The sequence below is a fragment of the Typopeltis vanoorti genome, chromosome 5 (assembly GCF_054136105.1).
Source record: "Typopeltis vanoorti isolate ZY-2024b chromosome 5, IOZ_Tvanoo_1.0, whole genome shotgun sequence".
Classification (NCBI taxonomy): domain Eukaryota; kingdom Metazoa; phylum Arthropoda; class Arachnida; order Uropygi; family Thelyphonidae; genus Typopeltis; species Typopeltis vanoorti.
The window spans coordinates 59,958,650-59,983,995 of NC_143553.1; the positions used below are offsets into that span (position 1 = coordinate 59,958,650).

At 35.0% G+C, this 25,346-nt stretch overlaps 1 protein-coding gene across 2 annotated transcripts in view; it reads left to right on the forward strand.

Annotated features, from left to right (window-relative positions):
• The window catches only part of LOC150106457 (solute carrier family 68 member 1-like), an 89,543-nt gene extending 67,247 nt beyond the window's left edge, over positions 1 to 22,296 (forward strand). For both annotated transcript variants that reach the window (XM_090393138.1, XM_090393139.1), the window contains exon 6: positions 21,948 to 22,296. In XM_090393138.1, coding sequence (XP_090249264.1) covers positions 21,948 to 22,192 — 245 coding nt within the window. In that variant the 3' untranslated portion in view covers positions 22,193 to 22,296. The remainder of the gene's footprint in view (positions 1 to 21,947) is intronic.
• Positions 22,297 to 25,346: the final 3,050 nt, after the last annotated feature.

Genomic DNA, 25,346 nt, shown 5'->3' on the forward strand with positions numbered 1-25,346 from the left:
CAATATGGTGAGAAGATTGGGTATTTTCTGTATGAGTAGAATATCCAAACTGCTCATGTCCCTACATTCTTTCAGCTGTACATAACCAAAATGAACCATGAACAGAATAGCAAAAACAGTGTTGAGCAATTAAAATACACACAGAAACAATCATTTCCATATCTGCTTTGCTAGCATTTGCATAATGTACACCATTTACAAACATTTAGACCTAACCTATTTCTGACTGTAGCTCAACAGTCACTATGTATTTCAGCTATCTAATTAACTCTATATGACTTTTTGCTGAAAGGGCAGCATATGTGTCTTTGTATCCAATGGCAGAAACATCTGTGTCCTATGCATGCCAAATCTGTCCACCTTCCCCTGGCTTCAGGTTTCCTTGCTCTATTCAGTTATATTCATCTGTTGTCTTTGTTGCTTTTCAGATTATAAAAATCATTGTAATCTCTCTGAAGCTCGACTGTTTCAATTTAACTACCTAATAGTGAATTTGAGTTATATCCATAACCTAACTGGCTTCTCTTTTCCAATTCCACTAACTAAACTGGAAGAGATGCAGAAGTATTTGCTGAAATATTCTAACATGAATTGTCCATCTACATAACAGAATAGTAGACCCCCCCCCCCTCCACTGTCCCAACACCACAATAATTTCTTAACCTGTTGTTAGAACCATTTCTAACTAGAAGTGATGAGCAGAAGTTTCAATGAAATCTCTATCCATCCCTTTTATGGTCAGACTACTGCTTTGCTTCTCGTCTAAACACTTCCTCTCCAAAGGTAATGAAATTATTCTCACTGGAATGAAGCCTGCTTTACTCACTCTTCAAAATTCCAGCCAGCTGTCAAATCCATAGTTTAACAGGAGGTGTACCAAAAGCATTCCAGGAGAAAAATTCAGCATACCACAAGTGACTTAAGATCTTTACCTTCATTCTCTTCATTTTCAACCTATATCAAATCACACAACAATACGAAACAGCCATTCCCTTTCGGATATGTATAATGCTATGCATTAAGGGAAGGGCCACCCAGACTGGTTTCGACCTTTATTGAGATCTCGTCAGTGGGAGCCAGACCCGAAGTGGTGATACTAAGGCAGAAGCAATAGAGAGGTCATATTTACCCATATGACTGCATATACAGGGTGTTCGGGATAAATTTGACAGTTTCGTAAGGAAAAAGAAAATCTTCTTTGTATCTATTAAATTTAATGAATTGACAAAAAACATTACAGGCAGAGTTAATTACAATACTATCAACAAGATTTACTCAAAATAACCACCATTAGCATCGATCACAGCTTCAATCCTGCTTCGGAACCTCGAACAAGCTGATGCTACAGTCTCCCTGGGAAGGGCCGCAAAAACTGTTTTAATTTTATCCATTAACTGGGCTTTTGTATTACTGGAAGTGCGATTGGTGTCTTTTTCAACTGCGCCCCATACAAAATAATCCATGGGGTTAAGGTCTGGGGAGTTTGGAGGCCAAACATTTGGACTGGTGAAGTCGTAGAAATTTTCAGACAACCATTTTTGACTTTTCCCAGAGGTGTGGCAAGGGGCCGAATCCTGCTGCCATACATACGGCCTACCATTGGCTACCCTTGTTATCCAGGGCTTGACTACAGTGTTTAGCAACTCCACGTAGCCATCTGAAGTCAACCTGAGGCCCTCTTGGAAAAAATGCGGAGGCATCACATTGCCTTCAGAGGATACACATCCGAAAACCATCACAGTTTGGGGAAATTTAGTCTGCATTACACGAGGAATGTCCTTTGTACTGTATGCAAGCCATCTGTTATTCTGCGTGTTGTGTTTTTGATCCTGGCAAAAGTTTTTCTCATCGGAAAAGAACCAGATTGTTTGTGGTTCCGCAGGATGTTTCACTTTGCTTAGAAGTTTCTTCGCGTTTATCAAACGTTTTTCACGGGCCTTTTCTGTAAGCAGCTGACCTTTGCGGCGCTTGTATGAGTAGTAGCAGAGGTCTTCATTGAGTGCAAGCTTCATAGTAGAGGCTGCAACATTCATTTCACGTGACAAAGCCCGAATTCCAATGCCAGGGATCTTCAACACCTGTTCCTGCAGATTTGCGAGGAATTCTGCTGTACGAACGCAATCAGATCGTCTGCTAGGGATCTTTCTTCTTGCTACATCCTCGTAGTCACCATTGCAAGTCTCTAGTTCATGCCTGATTGTTTTTACTGTATTCAGGGAGCATTGGGCAGCAGTCGAAATATCCTTATTTTGATGGCCGGCACGAATCATCATGATACAAGTTATTCTCTTCCATGATTCAGGTGGGTTCCAGCTATCCATCCTTTCTGACATCTTGTATATAAATGAAGAAGGGTCCAACCTTTTAAATGAAGAGAAGTGTGTGTTAATACATGTAACTTACGGAAAAATATAATTAATTATAAATATGTCAAATTTATCCCGAACACCCTGTATATTATATTATACATTATATATATATATATATATATATATATATTGCCATATATATTATACATATCTGCAAGGCAATATGCTTTGCATTAAGGGAGATACTAAGACAAGGAGTGATGAGAGCTTGGTCCACCTTTGCTACGAGTTGCCTCAGTCCTGAAGTATCTTCAGGCGCAAACTTTGTTTGCATACACTTGGATAAAGGATTAAACTAAATTTATTATTATAATCTGTTCCCTAGTTTGCATGTCAAAAACTGATGTCTGTTCTAATACACAGAAAGAAACTGTATTCATCTTATTAAAAAAAATAAATAAATAAATAAAGTCTTCCATCATACAATTTGAACATCATTAACATCGACTCTTTCATTACCAGAAGATATACTACTTAATCATAACTTCTGGTATGAAATTGGCCATTCTAGATTTACAGCAGATCTAGCCTGCATCACCCATCTCTGGACAAATTCCATGGAAAATTTGGAAAAACCTGTGCTGTTGATCTTGGCACTTTCAAAGCATATGATCGGGTCTGGTATTGAGGTATGCTTACCAATTTGCCATCCTCTGGTCTACTTTCCACTTCTTGTAACTGGGTGGCCAGTTTATTTTCCTCTTATCGATGACTGCCTCACTAATGTGACAGTGCATCAAGATTTTATTCTATCATTTACTTTCTTTCTCTTATATATTAATATCCCTCCTTCACTGACAAAGAATCTATTATTCCTAGTTTTGCTGATGAAAGTACTTTCGTCTCTCATTTGACAAACCTTGCAGTGCCCAAGCATTTCCAAATTCAAGATTTTCTACAACCAGTATCTTAAACACAGACCATGATATTCTTTGATAGCCTGGTCACCCATTGCTACAATAAGAATCTCAGTTCAACTTTCCCTATCTTGATAATACACAAATCACCAGACAGGATCATGTCTCTCTCTCTCTTCTAAAAAAAACTTGCCAGCCTTTTTTTTCTCAAGATGACTTTGCATTCCTCCATTATTAACTCTGCACAAATCTCAAATCTGCCCAAGATTAAAATAGTGTTTGCATGTTTAGCTCAGTGCACCAAGACCTCCCAAAAGAAAGTCTTGATACTGTGCCGAAGAGGGTGATATAGATGCATTGATTCCACCTTCCTCACTTCAACTACTATCTCACAGATGATGTGTTTCAGCCATATGTCATTTCTACAGGTACTTCCATGGGTGCTGCTTCATGAACTGGCATTCATCATTTTTCTTCTTTCCATTATACCTGCTAAAAACATAAGCAGCAACTGACCAGCATCCTTTTACAATCCAGCATCAAATCCACCAAACTTCCTCTTTGTTGCTTTCCATGTTTCTTTCTTTTGTAAAACTTCCAACTCTTTAAGAAAATATTAACAAGCTCCTCCTCCTTTAACTAATGTCTACCCACACACACACACACACCAGTGTACTAGAGGTTCTATAGTCTACTGTGTTGAGATCAATACAGTAGATATGCACTATAGCAAACATCATTATAATGAAACGGTGTGCTATAACGAACTTATTCGTTATAGCACACCATTATAGCACACCTAAGACTATAGAAAACATAATGATGTTTTCTATAGTCTTAGGCTAAGACTATAGAAAAGTCTTAGCCTAAGTTCCATAGAACCAATTCTATTTTAAGTTATTAGAAATAGTAAAAACTGAAACCTTCAATTTAATGAACTAAATTTCCTAGTAAATTACATCACAAGCACAACAAAGAAAAATCATGGGAAATGTAACAAAAGAAGAAGATCATAGAAAATAGAAAAACTTAATGGTAAATGAAACAAAGGAAATCCACAGAGCATTTGCAGTAACCACACATAAAGCACACAAAATGACAACATGAAAACAGTAAGCAAAGAACAGGAGACATAAGGAACAACTAAATGAGCAGGAAACTATAAAAATTTGGAATCAGTGTTAAAATTTCAAAATGTTAACTTAATGTTATTTACCTGAAATCTTCGTAATAAACAACTGTAAATATGTGCTTCTGGTGTTCAGGCTTATAGATTATTACTCTAAATGTTGTTTAAGGAAATTCACAAGTTAATAACTAAAATTAACTTATATCCAATATTTTGCAAAAGTTAAATTGGCATCATCAGGAGAATAATCCACTGATATCAATATTACTGATGATATCAATTACATGTGGTGCACACAGGTGCCACTTCAGTAAGTGAGAATGAACAGGAGAAGGATGGAGAAGCCTATAGTCCTAAATTACACTACCTATTGGCTTTGATTGAGTGTTCTTGGCTGTTAAACTGTCTGCAAATGAGAGGCAGTTTAATACAGCCATGTTTGTTGAAGTTAGGATAGTTCGTGAGGGTAGATTTAAGGAAGAGACTCTCAAATTTAAATTTGCTTCTAGGTGAAAAAAGTAAGGTGACTTTTTTTTTTTTTTCCATCATATCCTGTGGGGTATCCAAGGTATGGTGTGCTGTACCTAACCAGCTATAGTGGTGGAAATGGATGTAGTCTTAGTACTCTGATATCCTAATTGACTGTCCTGTCTGTTTGGCCATAGTGGGAAAGGTTGCATCTTCAGTGTGCTTGGTAGATCCTAGTCAGATCTAGAGGTTGCAGCTTGTCTTTAGAAAAGCAGATAAAGGATGCTGACTTTCTGCGTAGTTTGTAGGTGATCACAAGATTGCATTTTTTTAGGAACTTTCCACATTTTCAGAGGTTCCATGGATCAGGTGTCATAGATGTTCACTACACTGAATATTGTTCACATTATGCACAAAATGATTTGCTGTAACTAACTATTCAAAAGTTGCAGTAATGCTTTTTTTTTTTTTTTTTTTGATTGTTATCACAATTCAGTGTGGGGTTCAAAAATTTACTGTAGCAAACGATTCATTTCTGCAAGTAGATACACAGTTGACTGTAACATATTCATAGGAATACAGGAGCAATTTGTTATTGTGGATTTTTTTTAGAATAGCACTGTGACAGTATAAAGGTTTTGTTGAGACTTTTCAATTGTTAAATTAAGAGAGTTTGTTATAATGGTGCTTTGGTATAATGAGAGTTGACTACATTTATTTTTAACTTAATCTGCAAAGTTCAACAGCCATATCAAATAATTATGTTGTATTGGCAGCATATTAAGGACAGATTAATGCTTATAGTGATTGACTTCTAGAAATTGACTATCCAAATAGAGTTTCATTGTGATCAATGCTGTGGATAATGCCACTAAAAGGAAACTAGAAATTTTATAGATTTTTAAAATTAGTAACCAAAACATATGGTTAAATATTACATAAAAGATTTTAATAATACCAGCATTGACTATCCTAGCTCTTACTGTTTAAGAAAATCTACAAAGGTTTGGTGAGATCCTATATAATCCTCATGCTACTTTAAGTTATAACAACATGAAGCTTCCAACCAAATTTGGTAATCCTAGTGCTCTCAGGTTAGGTAAAATCTTCAAGAACTTATCTAGGGGATCCCTAGATGTAGGAGGGCTAATCAAACCCTGATCAAATCATTTAGTAATTCTTGATCAAAAAGACACAGATATGTTATTAAGGAACTTCCTTGGTAAGTAAGATTACTTGTTTAATGCAGAAATACCAAATCACATTACCATTCATCCTAATGTATGGCATGCATCTTGATATCAGCATCCTTTGATTACATACGTTTTTTTAATGTATGTAATCAAACATTAAAAAAATAATAAATAACATTATGCTTACATTTCTATTTTATTCAAGTGGCGATAACATTGTAAAAATATTGAAATTTTTCATAAAATCTCTTGAATAAAATGTAAGCATTTAAATATATGTAATACTCACTTTTGCAAAAGAACATTCATTATGATAAAAGAAATAGTCACCAAATGAATTGTACACTGTCACAATAATTGTTTCTGAATTTTTAACAGTGGGATAGAATAGGGCATCACCTCCCAAATCTAATACAGAAATAGCTAATTTTGCATAAAAATGAGTATATAGGCATAAAAATTAAACAACATAAAGCGGGGGATAGGGAACTCACTCCCAAAATCAGACCTAAAAAATACAATATTCCAAGCAGAAGAAAACAGCATAAATATGTGTTATGTGAACAACAAACAAAAATATCCTGTTCATGAGAGTATGCAAAGCAGAATGGTTGCATTACATATAACAGCCTTATTTCAGATAAAAATAAAAATTATTTTATAGAACCCTTCCAATAATTTCTTCTGCTATTAATTTTTTTTTTTTAATCTGAAAGAAACACACAACATGATTATTTGCAAAAAAAAGTATCAAAGTGCACTTAACTCATGATTTCTGAATATATCATTTTCAAGAAGAAAGATTTGGAAGATGCATAGTAAAAATACAAATTAATGTATATAGTAACATTCAGTATACAACTAAAGTATTAAGTGCACTTTGATAAAAAAAAATTAAATAAATTTAATTTTTACGAAATAGATATAAAATCGCATTAACTTCACCATTTGGTAAAATAGTAACAATAAAAAATTATTTCCAATTTTTTTTATTTTATTCTTTTTTTATTTTTAATGCAAATCTCACCAATGAAAGACAGAGCTCTGATCCATTTAAATACCATGAATGAGCTAAGGTTAGATTATCTGTCTTTCTTTTTCTAGATTCCAAGTCACTTCGGGCTTCTAATTAAAGCCACAATGGTCTGAGCAACAGAAAATCAACCACCTGAAGAATAACTTTTTTTTTTTTTTAATTTACTTTTAATTCCACTTGTTGCTTGGTGTTAAGTTTTTTTCCCTGCAAAAGATATTTACATGATCACAGATGTTTATGAAACTTATTAAATACTTTGAACTTATAAATATATTAACATATATTTGAAGAAATAAAAAATTTACATTTTTAATTTGTAATTTTATTATAATTTTCAAGGAGTTTCAAAGCCTTTCACAATTTATTTGTACACTAATCTACGACTGGTATGTGGAACATGCAGAAATATTGCATAGACAGTATATTTTCATAACTCCAAAGCAAATTTATTGATTACAAAAGTTTATTTGTATTTTCCCTTCTTATTATTATTAAGAGAGACCTCCAAGGAGTCAGGGACTCATCAAGGAGGCCACATAGTATCTGCATCAGCTGTCAAACTTGTTTTTGAATTCATTTACACTACTTGCACAGCAATTTCTACTATTCTTAATTAATTAATTATGAATAGTAGAAATCAACCTTTAATAAGCCTCTCTTCTAGAGGTTTCCACATCAATCTCTAGCATGGGGAAACATGGTTCCTCTCCTGAAAATATGGGTTTTTAATGCTTGAATTCAAGAAAATTTCGTGGCTTCACAATATTTCAGATGGTAATATACAGTGTTAGGAACCACGAGCTAGTAACAGTTGTCTACCATGCAATCTTCCCCGAAATTGCTGATAGTCTTGTTTACTGGATGTGTGATTAACTAAGGTTGGAGTTTGGCTACCACCCAGTTTCTAAAGACTTGTTAATCCTCTTGGGATTAAGAAGCATTAGCAGGCATAAGTAAAACCAGTCTATGAAAGAAAAATCCATCTCACCCTCTTTCTTGACGGCATTCATTCTCAAATTACATAGATGTCCTCTCATTCTCTTTCCACCTTCCATAAAATAAAAAATTCCATCCACTGGTATCCTGTATGATCCTTTCAGAGGCTTCTAGATCTCTTATCATATCACCCCTTTTTCTCTGTCTATTAGCATCTGCAGCCCATGATCTCAATCTTTCTCTTTGTAATCTACATCTCATAGTCCTGATACCATCTTTAGCCCTTTTCACTGTATTTACATCACCTGTGCACAGATCTGGTCTCCTGGAAACCAGGAGACCAGATCTCTGCACAGTAGTCCAGATAAGCTTATATATATATCAAAGTCTTGTAAAGGGGCAAAATGCCTTCTCATTGTTATGTGTCAGTGTTTGTTTCGGCATTGCAATTATCCTCTGGGTTGTATTTGCATTCTTTGCTATGTCACCCCTGAATTGCAACTTCATATCTACTTAAACTTCAAGATCCCTAGCCAGCATCAGTTTCTTCTAGCATAATCCCATCAATATAATATGCCCATTCAACATAACAGCTAATCAAGCCCAAGTTATGGCTTTACGTTTACTAACATTGAACTGAGAATGATTTTCACATACCCACAATTCCACCCTTTTCAAATCATTTTGCAAGTACTGCATACTGGCAGCACTCCTGATGACCCTACCTATCTTTGCATCATCAACAACATACACCAATGGTTTTTTTTTTTTATTAATCTTTGTACTGCTTATGGGCAGTACTATCCTTACATCATGTCCATACTTGATATAGGCCTAAGTCTTTACAAGTGTTTTACCCTATGCCTGTTCTTGTTATCATTGTAGTCATTCTCTGGTGGCAATGCCATGCCACCAGTGTGCCCTGTAGGGCCCTCAAGGAAAGAGCTTTTATACCCTTCTGCATAAGCTCAAGCTGTTTTAAGTCCTTATAGCTATCTGCACTCCATACACCATGTAAAGAGATGGTGGCACTGGTAAATCTTGGAATTGCTTAATGCTCCTCCTGTATCTTACTAACTAGATCTTGGTTATTCTTATAATAGTTTACTTTATTATTATGACTATATTAGTGGGTGCCCTGTTCACACAACCTGGGCATCAACTACCCAAACTTCACCATCTCTTTATTCACTAAGTTTGGCTTACGCAAACCTGCAGAGGTCCTATAATGTGGTTCCACTGCAGTCTCCCAACCTTTGTTCTTAAAGCGGTTGTTCAGAATGGAGACCACGGCGTCATGCCTCTGCACATGGACCCCATGGGTGCAGAAGCAACACTGGGCTGTATGAAACAGTGTCTCACTGTAGTGGCAGTGAGACACTGTTTCAGCGATCCCAGCCCTACAGTTTGAGTCGTCACTACCACATCGAGCTGTACAGGCTCAAATGGGCAGGGCATTGATCCTCATCCTGATAAGGTCGATATACTCCAACCCAGGGAGGAGTCTGGTGCCATCCCTTACCCAATCATGCTGGGGAGACACCAGATATGACTCTTTTAAAGGAGCATCATCTACAGAACAGTGCAGCAGAGATGCCCATCTCTTGTGTTCTGCAGGTGCTGACTCAATTAAGGTACCTTGATAATGGGACCAGCCTTTAGCCCGCCTGAAGTTTTCTTATATTAATGGGCTATAGAAAGCCTCTCTGCAGACAGGGGAAGAAGACCTAACTTCGCGATGCTGAACAGCTGCAGGCGTGGGATCAGCCATCTAAGTGATGGAACCCCAAGCCTACCAACCTTCACCCTCGCATGGAAATATGCATTAGGGGTGTCAGGCAGCAGTCAGAGCCATGATTCACAGCTAGCCCTACTCATTCGGGACAGTACCAAGATATATGTCCTACCAAGCACCAACTTATGGTAAAAGCGAGGTAGGAGATAGTGGGAAAGGAGAAACAGTCTTTGCTGGGGCTTGAGAGGCAAAGAAGCGATCCCAGCTTCTAGGATAGAAGGGACAGAAGATCTTCCCTTTGGAGTGAACATGATTTCGAGGTATCATGTTCACTCCACTTTTTGATATGTTAGTCAACCATCTTATCTATGTATTTAATAATCCAATCCCATATTTTCCAATTTTTGCAACAATCTTCCATTCTATATTCTGTCAGAAGCCTCAGCAAAATCCAAAAGTATCATGATATATCCATTCCTCTTCTCTAATTCAATGGTAACATTATTATAGAGTGTGAGCAAGTTGCTCAAACATGACTTTCCCTTAGTAAACACATGCTGTTCATTGCAAAATAAACATTCTCTTTCAACCATTTCTATATGCAAGCCCTAACCAACTTTTCCAAAATCTTCACCACCACTCCAGAGATACTCATCAGTCAGTAGTTAGTTACATCAGTTTCTGCACCACCCTTGTACAATGGGATTACGATACATTCTTTCCACTCCTGTGAAATCCTGCCTATTCTGAGACTCAAATTACATAACCTGGTCAAAGAAATAGCTGGTTCAGAACACAGCATCCTTGCTTGATATCTCTCATCACTCCCTATTGCCGAACTCTAATTCGATTTGTGCAACAGCTCTAGTACCTCCTCCTATACCTGAGTTTCTTCATCCAGTGAAGAGAGAGTAGTGAGCTCAGTTTCCAGTGTTGCATACACCAGGTTGATAGCTTTTAGCAAAATTGGCACTCATTAATTGGACAACCTCTACTGCATCTACCACCCATATCTACTAAATTTGCATTTAGTAGATTATTCTTTCATGTTCATTATTTCTTTTACTTGAAACATAATGATAAAATTCTTTTCAGCTGTCTTTAGATTGCACAACTAATTTCTTTTCATACTCAGGCTTAGCTTTCTATACAACATTATACTCTTCTGGCCTGCTCCCTATAAATAACTGACATTCTTATGCACATGATTCCTCCCACATCAGCTTTTTTTCTTATAAACCTCTTGCTTAATAAGATTACACATCCATTTCACTCCTACCTTATTTATTCTACAAACTCTGTGGATATTAAGATATTGAATCATTTACGCATTTTTAAATGCTTCCCATGCACTGTAGGTATTTTTTCCGACCAACAGCCAATACCATGCTGTAGAATCCAGCAAGCTCCTCAGTCATAATGTCCTGCTTTTTAGTTCAGCATGTAACCTTTTCTGACTGGAACATTCATAAACTTAGCCACCTTCCAAGTAAGCACTGCATGATCACTATCATCAACCAGAGGCAGAATAGTTGTCTTTAACTGAAATTCCCCCTCTGACACTATAATAAAATCTTACACTCTTTGACCTTGAGTTCCTTTTGTCACATGCTGCTTGAAGTTGTTTTGCAACAGCTCAGTAAATTCAGTTTCATTCTTCTCATGAGATTTTACTGCTATCCAATCAATGTTTAGATGATTAAAGTTTCCCATTATGATACTTGTTTCTTGCCTGTTATCTTTATTTTGGGATGCATTTCTTCATTATCAGCAACTGATCTACTAAACAACACCCCACACCAGATTACTTCAAACTTGCTGCCACATGAAAACTGTTACTAGTATTACAGTCATTGGTCTCAAAGCTATTGGATTCAAGTCATCTGATATTGTTAGTAGCATACCCTTCCTCTCCTATCCTGTCTATCCTTTCTAAAAATACTTAACTCTTTACACTCAGTATCAGTTAGTATGTTTTGCTTCTCACTACAGTCTGGGGTCACAACATATTGACCAAAGCGCAAACTGTACCCTTGTGTTTCAGATACTCTGAGCATTCATGTATAGACATAATAGGTTACCAGCATGCTTTTGTGTATATCCTTGTCTGTTGTCTGCATGACATAGTTGGACAACTTTCATATCTCTGTTGTTATTTAGTGCCTTACTTATGCAGACATCTCTACACACACTTGATGAATCCAAACCAGATGAACATAAATCATTCTCTTCTCAGAAAAAAAGCTATTAAAAGAAAATAATCTTCATTTTGATAACAAGTATTTAATGTAATTAGCATTTGCACTTTTCACAGTAAACAAACCATGACATTTTTTTATTATTATTATTTTATTGTAGGTCGCCATGTGTGAACTAGGGCTAGGTAATAAGGAAATCTTGCTCAAGAGATCATAGTATAGTACTTTTATATCCCTCTCGGGTTATATTTATTATTATTTTTAACTGAGACCTCCAGAGAATTGAGAACATCGAGGGGGAGGCTACACATCATGCAAAGCATCTGTCATACTTTCTCTTAAACTCATTCACACTAGACCTTAGTAAAAATACTTACATTTGCTTCCTTGATTTAGAGAAAGCGTTTGATAAAGTAAACTGTAAATACTCCTAAATTGTCTAACTAATATTGGCTTAGATTTGAGGGATAGGAAAATAATTTATCAAATTTACAAAAATCAAAATGGACTGATTAAAATCAATGATAAGGAGAAAATAATAAATATCAGGAGTGGAGTAAGCCAAGTATGTATACTTTCACCACTTTTATTTAATTTATATATTGAAAAGGCCATTCAGTAAACTAAAGATAAATGGTGAGCAAGTCATGTGTATGAGATTTGCTGATGATATAGTCCTTGTAGCAAAAGAGCAGAAGAACGTTAAAAACAATGCTAGAATTACTAAATAATAACCTTGAAAAATATAAAATGAAAATCAACACAGATAAGACTAAAATCCTTGTTACAGGCAAAATCCCTATCAACATAGAGCATATAGACATCAGCGGGAAACAAATAAAACAAGTGAAAAGCTTTAAACATTTAGGAAGCCTAATGACAGAAGATGGTAGAACAAGAGAAGACATAAGATCAAGAATAAACAATGCAAAAGCCCAATTCTCTAAGATTAATAGCATTTTAACAGGAAATCAATCTACAATTGAAAAAAAAATTAGTAAAGACATTGATATGGAGCATTGCACTGTATGGATGTGAAACCTGGATTCTAGGCAGAGAAGATGTAAGAAGATTGGAGACTTTTGAAATGTGGTGCTGGCGCCCCATGAGCAAAATAAAATGGACAGAAAAAAAATCAAACGAACAAGTCCTGTGAGAGATAAACGAAACAAGAACTCTAATTAAATCGATCAAAGTGGTTTGGACATATACTTCGTCATGATGGCCTTGTGAAAAGAATAACTGAAGACGAAATAGAGGGGAAAAGAAGAAGAGGCAGACCAAGGAAAAGCTTTCTCGACCAAGTCAAAGAAAGCACGGGCTTGAGGCGTTACCAGGAGATTAAGAAGAAAGCCAATGACATAGCGGAATGGAGGAAATTGCTGCTGAGCTACCAGTCCCAAGACTGATGCAACTGATGATGACACTAGATGCACCCACCACTTCAAGAAGCAAGCTGTCCCACTTACTCACTGCTTTGTGAAAGAAAAAGCTAACTCTTACCCATTTCTTAACTGCGGACCAACTGAACTTCCATGGATTCCCTCATGTTCTCTCTCTCCCCACTTTCCACGTAATGAAAAACTTCATCAGATGATATCATATAGCACCCATTCAAAAACCTATAGAATTCTATTATATCACCCCGCTTTCTCCTGTTAACCAGAGTCTGTAGTCTAATAATCTCAATCTGTCTTCATTATCAACATTCCATAATCACAGTATAATCTTTGCACTCTTTCCACAGCTTTTTTTATCCCTTGAAATCAAAGAGACTAAATCTGCCCACCAGTATTCCAGGTGCAGTTTTATCAAAGCCTTGTAAAGAGGTAAAATGACTTCCTTATCCTTATATCTCAAGGTTCATTTCAACATTGCAATTATACTCCGAATTGTATTTGCAATTTCTGCTGCTGTGTGACCTTTGAACTTCAAATTGCTATCCACAATAATGCCAAGACTGCTAGCCTCATTAGTTTCTTGTGGCATCCCTTATTAATATAATATGCCATTGAAATCTCATTGCATAACAAAGTGCATAACTTTACACATTACAAGCATTGAACTGACAGCCATTATCATTTTTCACTGATTGCCCTGCCGATCTTTGCATCATCAGCAAAGAATTGAAAATCTCCTTTAAATCCTTCCTAATATCCAAGTTAAGATTTATATTTGAAACCCATATTCTCCAGTTTATACAACCTTTCATGTGGTATCTATCAATTCAACAGTATCATAATGTATTCATTCCCTTTACTGGCTCAGCCAAAACATTCTGATAAAATTAGCAAATTGCTAAAACATGACTGCCTTTTAGTAAACCCCTGCAGAGTATAGCTTGCCTGTCAACTCATTTCTGTATGCAAGATTTTACCAACTTCTCTAAAATCTTCACCGCCACTCTAGAGATAGTGATAAGTCAATATTCAGACACACACGTCAATTTTGAACCATCCTTGTACACCAGAACAATCATGCATAGTTCCTGTTTTTGTGGTAACTTTCCTGAGCTGAGACTCAAGTTACGCAGACATGTTAAAGGCATAGCCAATTTGACCAAACATTTCTTTAGCAAAAGTACTGATATTCCACTTGTCCCTATTGCCAAATTCTTATCCAGGTTATGTAACAGCTCTTCAACCTCATTCTCATGCACATCTATCTCTTCATCCAACATTATAGTTGCAGTACTGTGCACCATGTTACATACACCTGGTTGTTATATCTTAGCAAAAGTGAGCACTTGTTAACTGAACAGTTTCATCAGCTTCTAACAAAAGAGTACCATCCGCATTCAGTAAAGTTATTCTTCATATTCATTCTTTCTTTTACTTGCAGCATAATGATAAAATTCTTTTGGACTGCCTTTCACCTGCATAGCTAATTTCCTTTCGTATTCTGATTTAGCTTTCTGCACAATACTTGTAATTTTTCTGGCCTTGGCTTCACATATTTCATAACTTCTCTCACTCGTATTCTGATAATATTCCTTCCACATTTTCTTCTTATGGTTCTCTTGCTTAATAAGGTTGCACATCAATTTCATTTCCACCTTATTTGTTTTTTGAACTCTAGGGATACATTCAGATACTGCATCATTTAAGCACCTTTTTCAAAGCTTCCCATACATTTTTTTGATACCTTATCCATTTGGTAACTGATACCCTGTGATGAAAGATAGCATTCTGAATTGACCATGATTTCCAGCTTTGTAGCACAGCATGGTCACAGTGTGTTCATTAGAGCAACAGAGTCAGCCCATTTGTTCCTGATGCTCGCAATATTTGTGTATAGACATAAGAAATTATCACCTGGATTTTTCTTATATTTTGAGCCACTGTCTGCTTAGCCTTGTTTGGCTAAGCAGACAGTGGCTTTCTCTTTTCCCTCCCTAAAATACACTAAAGTCCAAATTCAAAATGTATATGTTCACCCCTTCATCAGTAACATAACCATGCTTGTTGCCATTCATATCATTATTGTGTTTGCATATTATAACTGTAGTTACACACATATTCTTACCATTCCTACCATGATGATCTTGTTTCCCTGACCCTCTGCATTAGGTCTCACCCATGTAAGTAATTTTCTAGGCTCCTGATGCCAAGTCCATTCATGTGCAGGCCATATCCTCTCTTATACAAGTCCTACCTGTCATTAAATGCACTATATACATCTAAAAACTCACAGGTGTTTCTTCTACAGAGCCTGCATATTGAATCATTTGCTATCATAATCCTCCTCCTTAACTTGATACTGTTGTATCTTGGTAGCAAATCAACAATTTTTACTCTTTCAATTTTCTTTCTTGTATCTTCCAACAGACCTTTCCTGTCCTCTCTCTCATACCATATTTGTCACTACTTAAATCATTAATTCCAACAAGAGCTACCATCCCTTTTACTTTTCTGTTTTTCTCTTATGTTTGTCACATCTTTAATTTTTTCCCCTGGAGAGCTAGATGTAATCAGCAAGTGCAAATTTTATGATTGAGCTGCCATACAATGTTACTTCTTTTTTCTTATATATTTTAATTGACTTACTTTGTTATTATTATTATTCGCCACATTCAGTACTTTTCTGACTCTTCTTGTTTTGATAATTTTTCTTACTTTTTGAGTTCCTTAAATGCTTCTCCACTGTTATGAATTTTCTGGTTAATTTTCCAATAATTTATTTTGCTTAAGATATTTCCAATATCAGATTATCCTTGGGTATATTATTCACATCACTGCTTCAATGTTTCTGCTCAGTGGGACAAAGGTTCTCCTCACAGGCAACCATGTTGACTTGTACTAGGCTGCTTTATTGTAGCAAGCTTTTGGCAACACTTTTAAGACTATTAAAAACTAACAATATTTCTACAATTGTGTTACTGAATGCGCTAATGCAATAAATCCACTAAAAAAATACAATAATATGTTAAATATAAGCCAGTTAATCTAAGAAAATACTCAATAAATCAAAAAATATATAAAAAATATCGTCACTCTCTTAAGAGCTTTGTAATAGCACATTTACACACAAGATGGCCTCAAACCAAATTCTAGTGAAAGATGTTGCAAAAACTTTTTTTACAAAACCTTGTTTTCTCGTAAACTACATTATAACCTCTCTGTATTAAGCAGTGTAAAGTCAATAGAGTGCTGATGAGAGTTGTTATTTTTAGATACAAGAGAAGGTTTAGGTTTATAAATTCCTTTATTTTAAAATTCCAGTGGCTGAATTCACACATCGTTATCTTCCATACATATAAGATCATTTAGAGAAAACAAGTGCTCTAAGTTACATAACATTTTTTTTTCAATTTTTCCTTCTTCTTCTTCTTCTTCTTTCAAGAATGTCAGGTTTGTTGCAAATCAGTCTGGAAACTAAAGTGTTCCTTAATGCCCAGAACTGCTGTAATATTAAATGAATCACAACTTTTGTTACCTTTTAGTCCCTAAGATTAAAGATGATAAGAAAGTGCAGAGAGTAACTTTTGTAAATTTTTTTTTTTTTTGAAACTTATGAAAATCTTACAAATCTTAAAATAGTAAAACCATGGGATTTGGTTATCATATCATAATTAAAAGCAAGGATTTATTTTTTATGTGACTTAGTTTGTTTTTTATTTGGATAATTTTGTCTAAACAGTCACACTGCAGAGTGGAGAAGAAGAGAAGTGAAAATGAAAGAGATTATAGCAAGAATGTAAGAAGAGAGGTCTGTAGTGTATAGGCTTGTGGGATACATTTCAGGATAGAAGAAAGCTGTATAAAGCAGAAAAGGAAGAAGGGTAAGAGGCCATCCTTGGAAGTTTCAAAAAGAAGTAGTAGGTAAGATGGAGTAGTAGTGTTTTTGCATGGAGAGTGGTAGGAGCACAGAATACATTTTGCTTAAGAGGATGAAAGTGCAAATGGTGGATGAATTTAAGCAGTGGTATGTTAGACTTTGCATTGTCTTGTGACTACATGGAGGTCAAGGAATAATAATAAATCAACTATATGGTTTCCTCTTATCATAATTTAAAAGTTGTCATTTGTAATTTGTTTTAGTTGTTTTTCTTACTGAAAAATAATTATCATTACAAGTCTTAAAGTACAAGCCATTAGGAAAAAGAAAACCAAGACGTCCTCTTAAATGATTCAACAATGACTTCTAAGGCCGGAACAGGCCATGCTAGGCCTAAATCCTTGATACCATGATAGGCCTAAATCCTTGATACCATGATGATGATGATTACATATGCATCTTTATGTAGTCTAAAGCATCATTTCTTAAACTTTTAGAGATTCTGGTACCTACATAAAATTATTTCTTTTTCACAGAACCTTGTAAAAATTTAAATAAGGGAGTAAAAAAGTAAGGAAATCATGACAAAAATATTTTAATCAAGAAGGCATAGAATACATCATATTAGAAATAATAAAGTAACATAACTAGCCTAGAAATAATAATTTTATTAATTCATTTACTGAAAGTGCACAGATTTTAATGAGAAGCATGAGCATGAATTAAATGACATAAATGTTTCATGGGAGAGAATCCTAAAGTAGATGTCAAATTCAAACTATTTCGATATTAGTATTTTCTCAGAGAATGTTTACAGATAAGTATTTTTCCCCATTTAGTGAAGATATTTTTCAGAAACTGCATCTTATATAAGTTGTAAATGTCTGTATGCTCTAGGGAATCCATATAAGTTTTTTGGGTGAATGATCATGAACCTCCCACAGTGAGTGTTATATCTTCGTTTTTTTTTTTGCTATTGTTATTTAATATACTAACTTACTTCCTTAATAATGCCCTACTCAACTCTACCTAGGAATGCTTCCTTTTCAGACACCAGCAACTTTATTTTTTTATTGTTGCACCAGCCAGAGTCCTATAATATGAGCTTATTCAAAATTCAGGGAAATATTCCTAGGTTAACTGGCATTCATTCTAATAGGCACTAAATAGATACCGGTTCTAATTGCAGTCATGACCAATAAATCTATTACTCAAACACTCTCATTAAATTCCCTCCCGCTATGGTTCTAAATTTTTGCAAGTGGTAATTTGAATTCTCGAATCAAGCACGAATCAGGCATATACAATAAAACATGTTTATTGGAACAAATTCACTTTACAACTATAATTGAAATGGGATATTAAGCTTTACAAAATCTCTTACTAGGTTAGTTACTCAATACTAATTTAAGAAAACGCTCATAGATCAACTTGGCAATTACTCACACTCTATGCAACATTAAAACAAGCTATGTTACTTTAAATCAAACTCTTAATTCTTGCTACATTAAAATACATTTCTCAACCTGTTACTATTCTGATATAAATCATCTACAAAATATCAAATTCACATATAATCTCAGTCACATGCAGCTAAAATTTCACTCTTGACATTCCTTTGTTTAGCAGAATTACTCAATCTCAAAATTCAAGTCCTTATTATAGTCCACTATGAAATGTCCACTTAATATGATCTAACATTAAATTCTGTCTCATTTAAACATACAACAAAGGTCTTTACATTACCCAATCTTTTTCTTCTGAAGGTCTGTTAACGGCCACGTGTATTTCGGTTCATCCTTCCGTCGGTAGCTTCAGCAATGGGCTTACGACTACGCTGTCCATTTTACATTTTTCCCGGACTCAAAATTCTCACTGCCTCAATACAGCGCATTCTCTGCTCCTACTCGAGTGGGACATCTCACTCGCTCGTCCCTACTCCGTTCGCTATTCAGGAATCCTCGAAGTGAAGTCAGGAACAACCAGAAAAAAGGTCCTGCATTATCGCGCACATTCCGCTTATATTTCGTCCCTTCTTTCCCATATGACCCTTCGTTTTCATACCCTTAAAGTGATCCTCAAGTCCTAGCTGGCGTTTAGGTACTGTATTCTCGGGAATCCTGCTTACGTCATCTTCCTGGTATGTTGTAGCTGGCGGCATTACGGCCGATACGTGCGTATGTAACTCGACCTTTGCACTCGTACTCTTAACTTCTTTGGCGACTTATTAAGTTTGAGACAACATAATAGGACAAGATTATACTACAATTTTCTTATTAAAATTTCACTAATCCTATAATCCTTCAGTTTAACTTTCAACTACAAGATTTTTTTAGTATGATTTACATGTTATTATACAAATTCCTTTACAACATAAATTCAGAACTGTGTGCTGTCAACCAGGTATTATCTGAGTTAACAAAATTCTTATGTTAGATTCTGAATGAATAATTTCTAAAAAATTGTCCATTCAGGATCTAACATTGAGTGTGCCAACTCCATGGAGGGCGTAATAATAATAATAGTCATCATACCTCTCCCTACACTGATTCAATGATAAAGCACTCATAACTGCTTCTGGCAACCCATTCACCACTTTCCAAACAATAATCTAATTCTCATTTACTAGCTAATCACACTCTTGAAGACTTCCAGAATTGCCCTTTTGTTCTTATTTATGCAGGCTGGTATGGATTTGTTAAGGGATGCTCTTGTTTACCTGTCCTAAATGAAATTTTCATCTGCATCTACTCTCTGAAACCCTTTAGTAACTTGTATGTTTCTGTCATATCACCTCCTTTTTCTACCTATCAGTTAAATCTAGTAAACCAACATACCTTCAAAATGTACTCTCGTAAGGAAACTCTCCAGACCAGTTGCTACTTAGGTCACTCATTGCTCGATCTTCTCTGCCACTTCCTCAACTGCAAGAAAGAATTAGAAACAATCTAATGAATTTACATGGTTACATAATATTATTATTATGAATACATAGCCCTAGTTTTTGCAGTATGTGTGATCTGTTCTCCCCACCCACCCATACACTTCCATTTTCTATTTATTATAGAATCTTTCTATGTATACTCTTTTTATAATGCCTTCACTAATCATCCTGAGCCTTAAATGTTATAGCATTCATTATGAAGCACTTGGTTGTTTTGTTACTTCTTCCCCTCTTTTATTTTTTTCTAACAACTAGTTGTAAACAATGTAGATATTTATAATTTGTGTTTTATTTTTCTTTTTTCTCTTTAAAAAAAGTAGCATAAACTTGAGTGATTGTTATCTTTCCCCTTCTTTTCTAGTAATGGTTATTGGACTCCTTAACATGATTTAAAAAAGTTTTGAAGTATAGATGTAAGCACATAAAAACAGTATCCACCTTTGTTTTATCTCTCAGTTTAAACTTCCCTCCCTCTCTCTCTCTTCATAAGACACCAGTAGACAAATCGCAATCAAATTATGATGGGATATTATATAGAAAGTAAAATAGTATTATTAAAGCTTAAATTATGCATTTCTCTGGGAAAAAAAAAAAGATGAGAATGAAACAATAAAATTGAATTTATAATAAAGTTTCAGCTATTGAACTATTTGATATACTAGAATATAAGTTCTAATTAAAACAAAAGACAGGCTATCAGAAAAAACAGTGTGACATGAGCCTTCCTCTGATAGAAGTTTAATTGCTTTCATGAACATGAGAACTATTTGAAATAAAAAGCTTTTATAAACTGAAGGTAAGTTAGCTGATGATAATCATATGGAGTTTTTCTGTTTTAGAAATTTGAGCATTCCTTTCCTCACAAAACACTTATACTGACATGCAAATACTGACTGTTGATGGGCATGGTAGACTGGAAATAGTTGCTAACTGTCCCCCATTACATTGGGGATGATCTACCCTCCCTCCCCACACACAAAAAGGTTTGTGTGGGTTGGGGGGGGGGGTAGATATTCATCAGTTATGATTTCAAATGTCTCTGGGGTACAGTGTGGGTCTGTGCATAAGTGTAATACACAAAGGAACATAAAAGGTAAAAAATGAAACATTCAAAACCAAATCACATAAAATAATTGTTAACATTAATTAAGAATGACATATGAACTATGCAAATATCACCTTATCTATAAGAATGAAATCTAGAATGTTCGAACACACCTAATTCCACTGGCTACGCAGCTGTGTGGTTACTGCAGTTGGTCTGCATGATAGGAGCATACGGGAGGATTAAGGACACTGCAAAGTCAGTGCAACTCTTGTATTAGAAAGCACAAACTTGGTCTTAGCTCATATAAAAGATGAAGGATTCAGCCAGGCCATACCAATGAAAATGTGGAGCTGTTGTCATGCTATAGATTACTGTTATTTACAAGTGTTATGCTTAGCCCCTGACATGACTTTTGATAATATAGGTCAGTTTCAATATTTTAAAATAATGAAATTATCACAGAAGGTATATTGTACACAGAAAACACTGCGGAAGGCTGCTTTGTAAAAAATAATGCATGGCTTACATCTGCTAGCCTTGCTTTTTTTAATCTTTCAATATAATACATTGATCTTTTTTTTTTCATATCTACAATGGATCTGTTTTTTCTATGATTATATATAACATGCATACTATTATATGAAATGGTATATGCTAAAAAAAATATGATGCTATCATTTCTCTATCATTCATTCATTCTACAAATTGATATTTAAAATATGCTTTATATACTCTTAATCTTTTTTGTTTTTAACAGGGGAGGAATTTTTTGGAAGCTCAACTGATAGTAGCAACATTAAACTTGGTGCAGGAAGAGGAAAGCTTGTCACCACACCTATCTATCAGGAAGCTTGTTTTTTGCTGCTAGTATTTATACCTCTAGTATGTGCCTTCATTCAACTTTTTGCATGGTCGCACTTTACTCTACATGGACAAAATCTGCTTAGAATAAAGCACATCAGGTCATCAGCAAAAGCTGATAGCCGGGGACAGGTGATCTAACTGAATTTTAATTTTTCATTTCTGTTATTTTCTTATATTAAGGAAGTTTTTAAAACAGAATTATACTTAATGTACTTGAAATAAAAATATTCATTATATATTTATTTGTTGCAAATGTGTGGTCATAATCCATCAGAAGTACATGTAATATGAAAACAGCACAGTGATGAAGTGAAGTGAGAGTTAATGGTCATGCTGGAAAAGTTATAAGAAAAAAGTTTAAAACTACATATTTTCAGATGCCTCTAAGATGTTACAAACATTGGTATGCACAAGATGGTTACAAATTATATCGAAATATTAAACAAGCAAGTCAGTTCATGAGTTACCAAGAACTAAATAAAATGGGAAAAAAAGCTAATAAGCGACTTAGGTAAACCACATGTACTCAAAGATTTGACAAATTTACCACAAAAATTTTATTGCATTCTTCTTAATGATGATTCTTCCGTCTGCTTATTGACATTTGATCTCAGTCAGAATAAGCTTCTATCCCTCTGGCCTTAGTCTGCTATATGTGTGGAGATGTATGTCACAGGTAGGTTTTTACTTGTTTATATGATCTTAATCTCTATCCTGGGGTAAGGCTGTACAGTAGAATAAAACCATTGAAAGCTCATTCAATTTCAGTGATGCCCTCTGACCTGGTTCAGATCTTGTCTAGGATGCAAAGAACCTTTATTAGGACTCTTCATCTGAAGGTTAGTTAGCTGGTCTCATACAGAAATGGCAAGAGTTTTTTCCTCGCTGAAACTAAGGTTTTCATACCACAAAACAGGCAAACTGGCCTGTTTTGACATAGGACACTACAAGAATAAGGATTAACCATCCTATTCGTCAGTTATGATTTCAAATGTCTGTGGGGTACAGTGTGGATCTATGCATAAGTGTAATATACAAAGGAACATAAGAGGTAAAAAATGAAACATTCAAAACCAAATCACATAAAATAATTGTTAACATTAATTAAGAATGACATATGAACTATGCAAATATCACCTTATCTATAGGAATGAAATCTAGAATGTTCGAACACACCTAATTCCACTGGCTATGCAGCTGTGTGGTTACTGCGGTTGGTCTGCATGATAGGAGCATATGGGTGCATCTGTCACTGGTGATTCTTTAATTACAATTTATATTTTGCCTTTTAATTTTAATAGATGACAGATTATGTAAAATCTTGATTATAACATAATTAGTGATTTTGCTGAAATGAAGGCAAGAATATTAAATTTATGAATAAATATATAATAAATAATAATTCATTTAACTACTTAGGATGTATGATCACATATGAAAAAGATATAAAAGTAAAAATTGCAAAATATTTAAAAATAACAGGTGTAATTAACTCTATATTTAAACCAAACCTAGTTCAAAAACAAACCAGACTAAAAGTATACAATCATTAGCCTTACCAGTCTTAATGTATGGAAGCGAAATCTGAACAATAAAACAAAAAGACAAACAAAGATTAATAACAGCAGAAATGAAGTTTATGAGAAAAACTGCAAAGTATACCCTATTGGATCACAAAAGAAACGAAGAAATTATGAAAAAATTAGTAATAGAAAAAATTAAAAAATATAAACATAAATGGATGGAACATGTTCAAAGAATGAAAACAGAAAGATTACCAAAACAAGCCTTAAAGTACAAGCCATTAGGAAAAAGGAAACCAGGACGTCCTCTTAAACAATTCAACGATGACTTCTAAGGCCGGAACAGGCCATGCTAGGCTCCTTGATATGCATGATGATGATGAAATACATAATAATTTTATTAATTGTGTATGTTTATTATCTCATTCAAATACTGCCAGTCCATCAGTAGAACACGCAGACATTCACAATAAGAATTATATTTAGTTGTGTTTGATATTTTGTCAAGTTTCAATCATATAAAAAAACCATAACTGTACACACTTTTTTGATTTTTTATGAATATCTTTTTGTCAAGTGAGGAGGATAGAGCATATGTTATTTAGCAGTTTTGTTAGCTTGATATAACTTTTATAACTTTTAAGTATTTAGAAATATGGTATATGGACCTCCATTTGTTCTCTTGCCTCAGGCCCTACAAATGTTAGAGGAGGGCCTTGGACAGAATACTACATGGAAAACCATTACAGTAGTCAGAGAAAATGGGAATAGATATGAAGCTGTGGAATGGATAGGGGGAGTGGCTGACACCAGGAATTAGTATATGGTAGAGTGGAATCAAGGCAAATGAGGGTGACTAGTAGAATTTCTCAAGACTGTACTAGAGCCACTACTCTTTAATTAGTGCATTAATGATATAGGGCAGCGCTTTTCAACCTCTGGACCCTGGCATCAATTATATTGGGCTGTGAGAAGTTCTGGAATTTGTCATTTTAGTTTTCTAAGCATTTTTCATGAATAAATATTTTATAGCAGAAATATTCTGAGGAGAATAATATTCGTGAATGTGTCAAAAAGCTCAGACCCAGAATGCCTAAATAAATTTGTGTAGTAAATGTCAGTGACCAAGCTGCATATTTTTAAACATGAAGGTATTCATGAATTATGGTTAGTTTTCACATATCCAAATCTTTCTACATTCAGGAAAAGAAATTATTATTATTATTCCTGATACATCCAAGGAGTCCGAACCTCTACTACGAATCAACGCCATCTACCGCCCACCTCCACCACCACAATTGGTGGTGGAGGTGGGCGGTAGATGTATTTTTTGTCTATAAATTGCGTGTGTTCTGAAGGACTGATTTGTCTATATGCAGAATGGAAAACCCGAGTTTCCAGGAGAAAAAACCCTGCTACCTCCGTATGAGATTGGCTAACTCACCTTCGATTGAAATCGTCCAGATAAAGATTCCTCCTGTCGCGATGAGAATCGAAATTAGGCCTATTCCAATTGAAGGGTGCAATGTATCGCCGTTCTTCCAATTGCGCTATGGAGGCGCTATAAATGCCGCTGTTTATGACCTGTCATAAAAATTACCTGCAAGCCGATTACAACAATTGGCAGCATATCCTTCTGTTCTCAAAACTGAATGAAATAACATCTGTGTAACAAATGTCAGTGGCCAAGCCACATATTTTTAAACATGGAAGTATTCACGAATTATCATTAATTTTCACTCATCGAAATCTTTCAACATTCAAGTAAA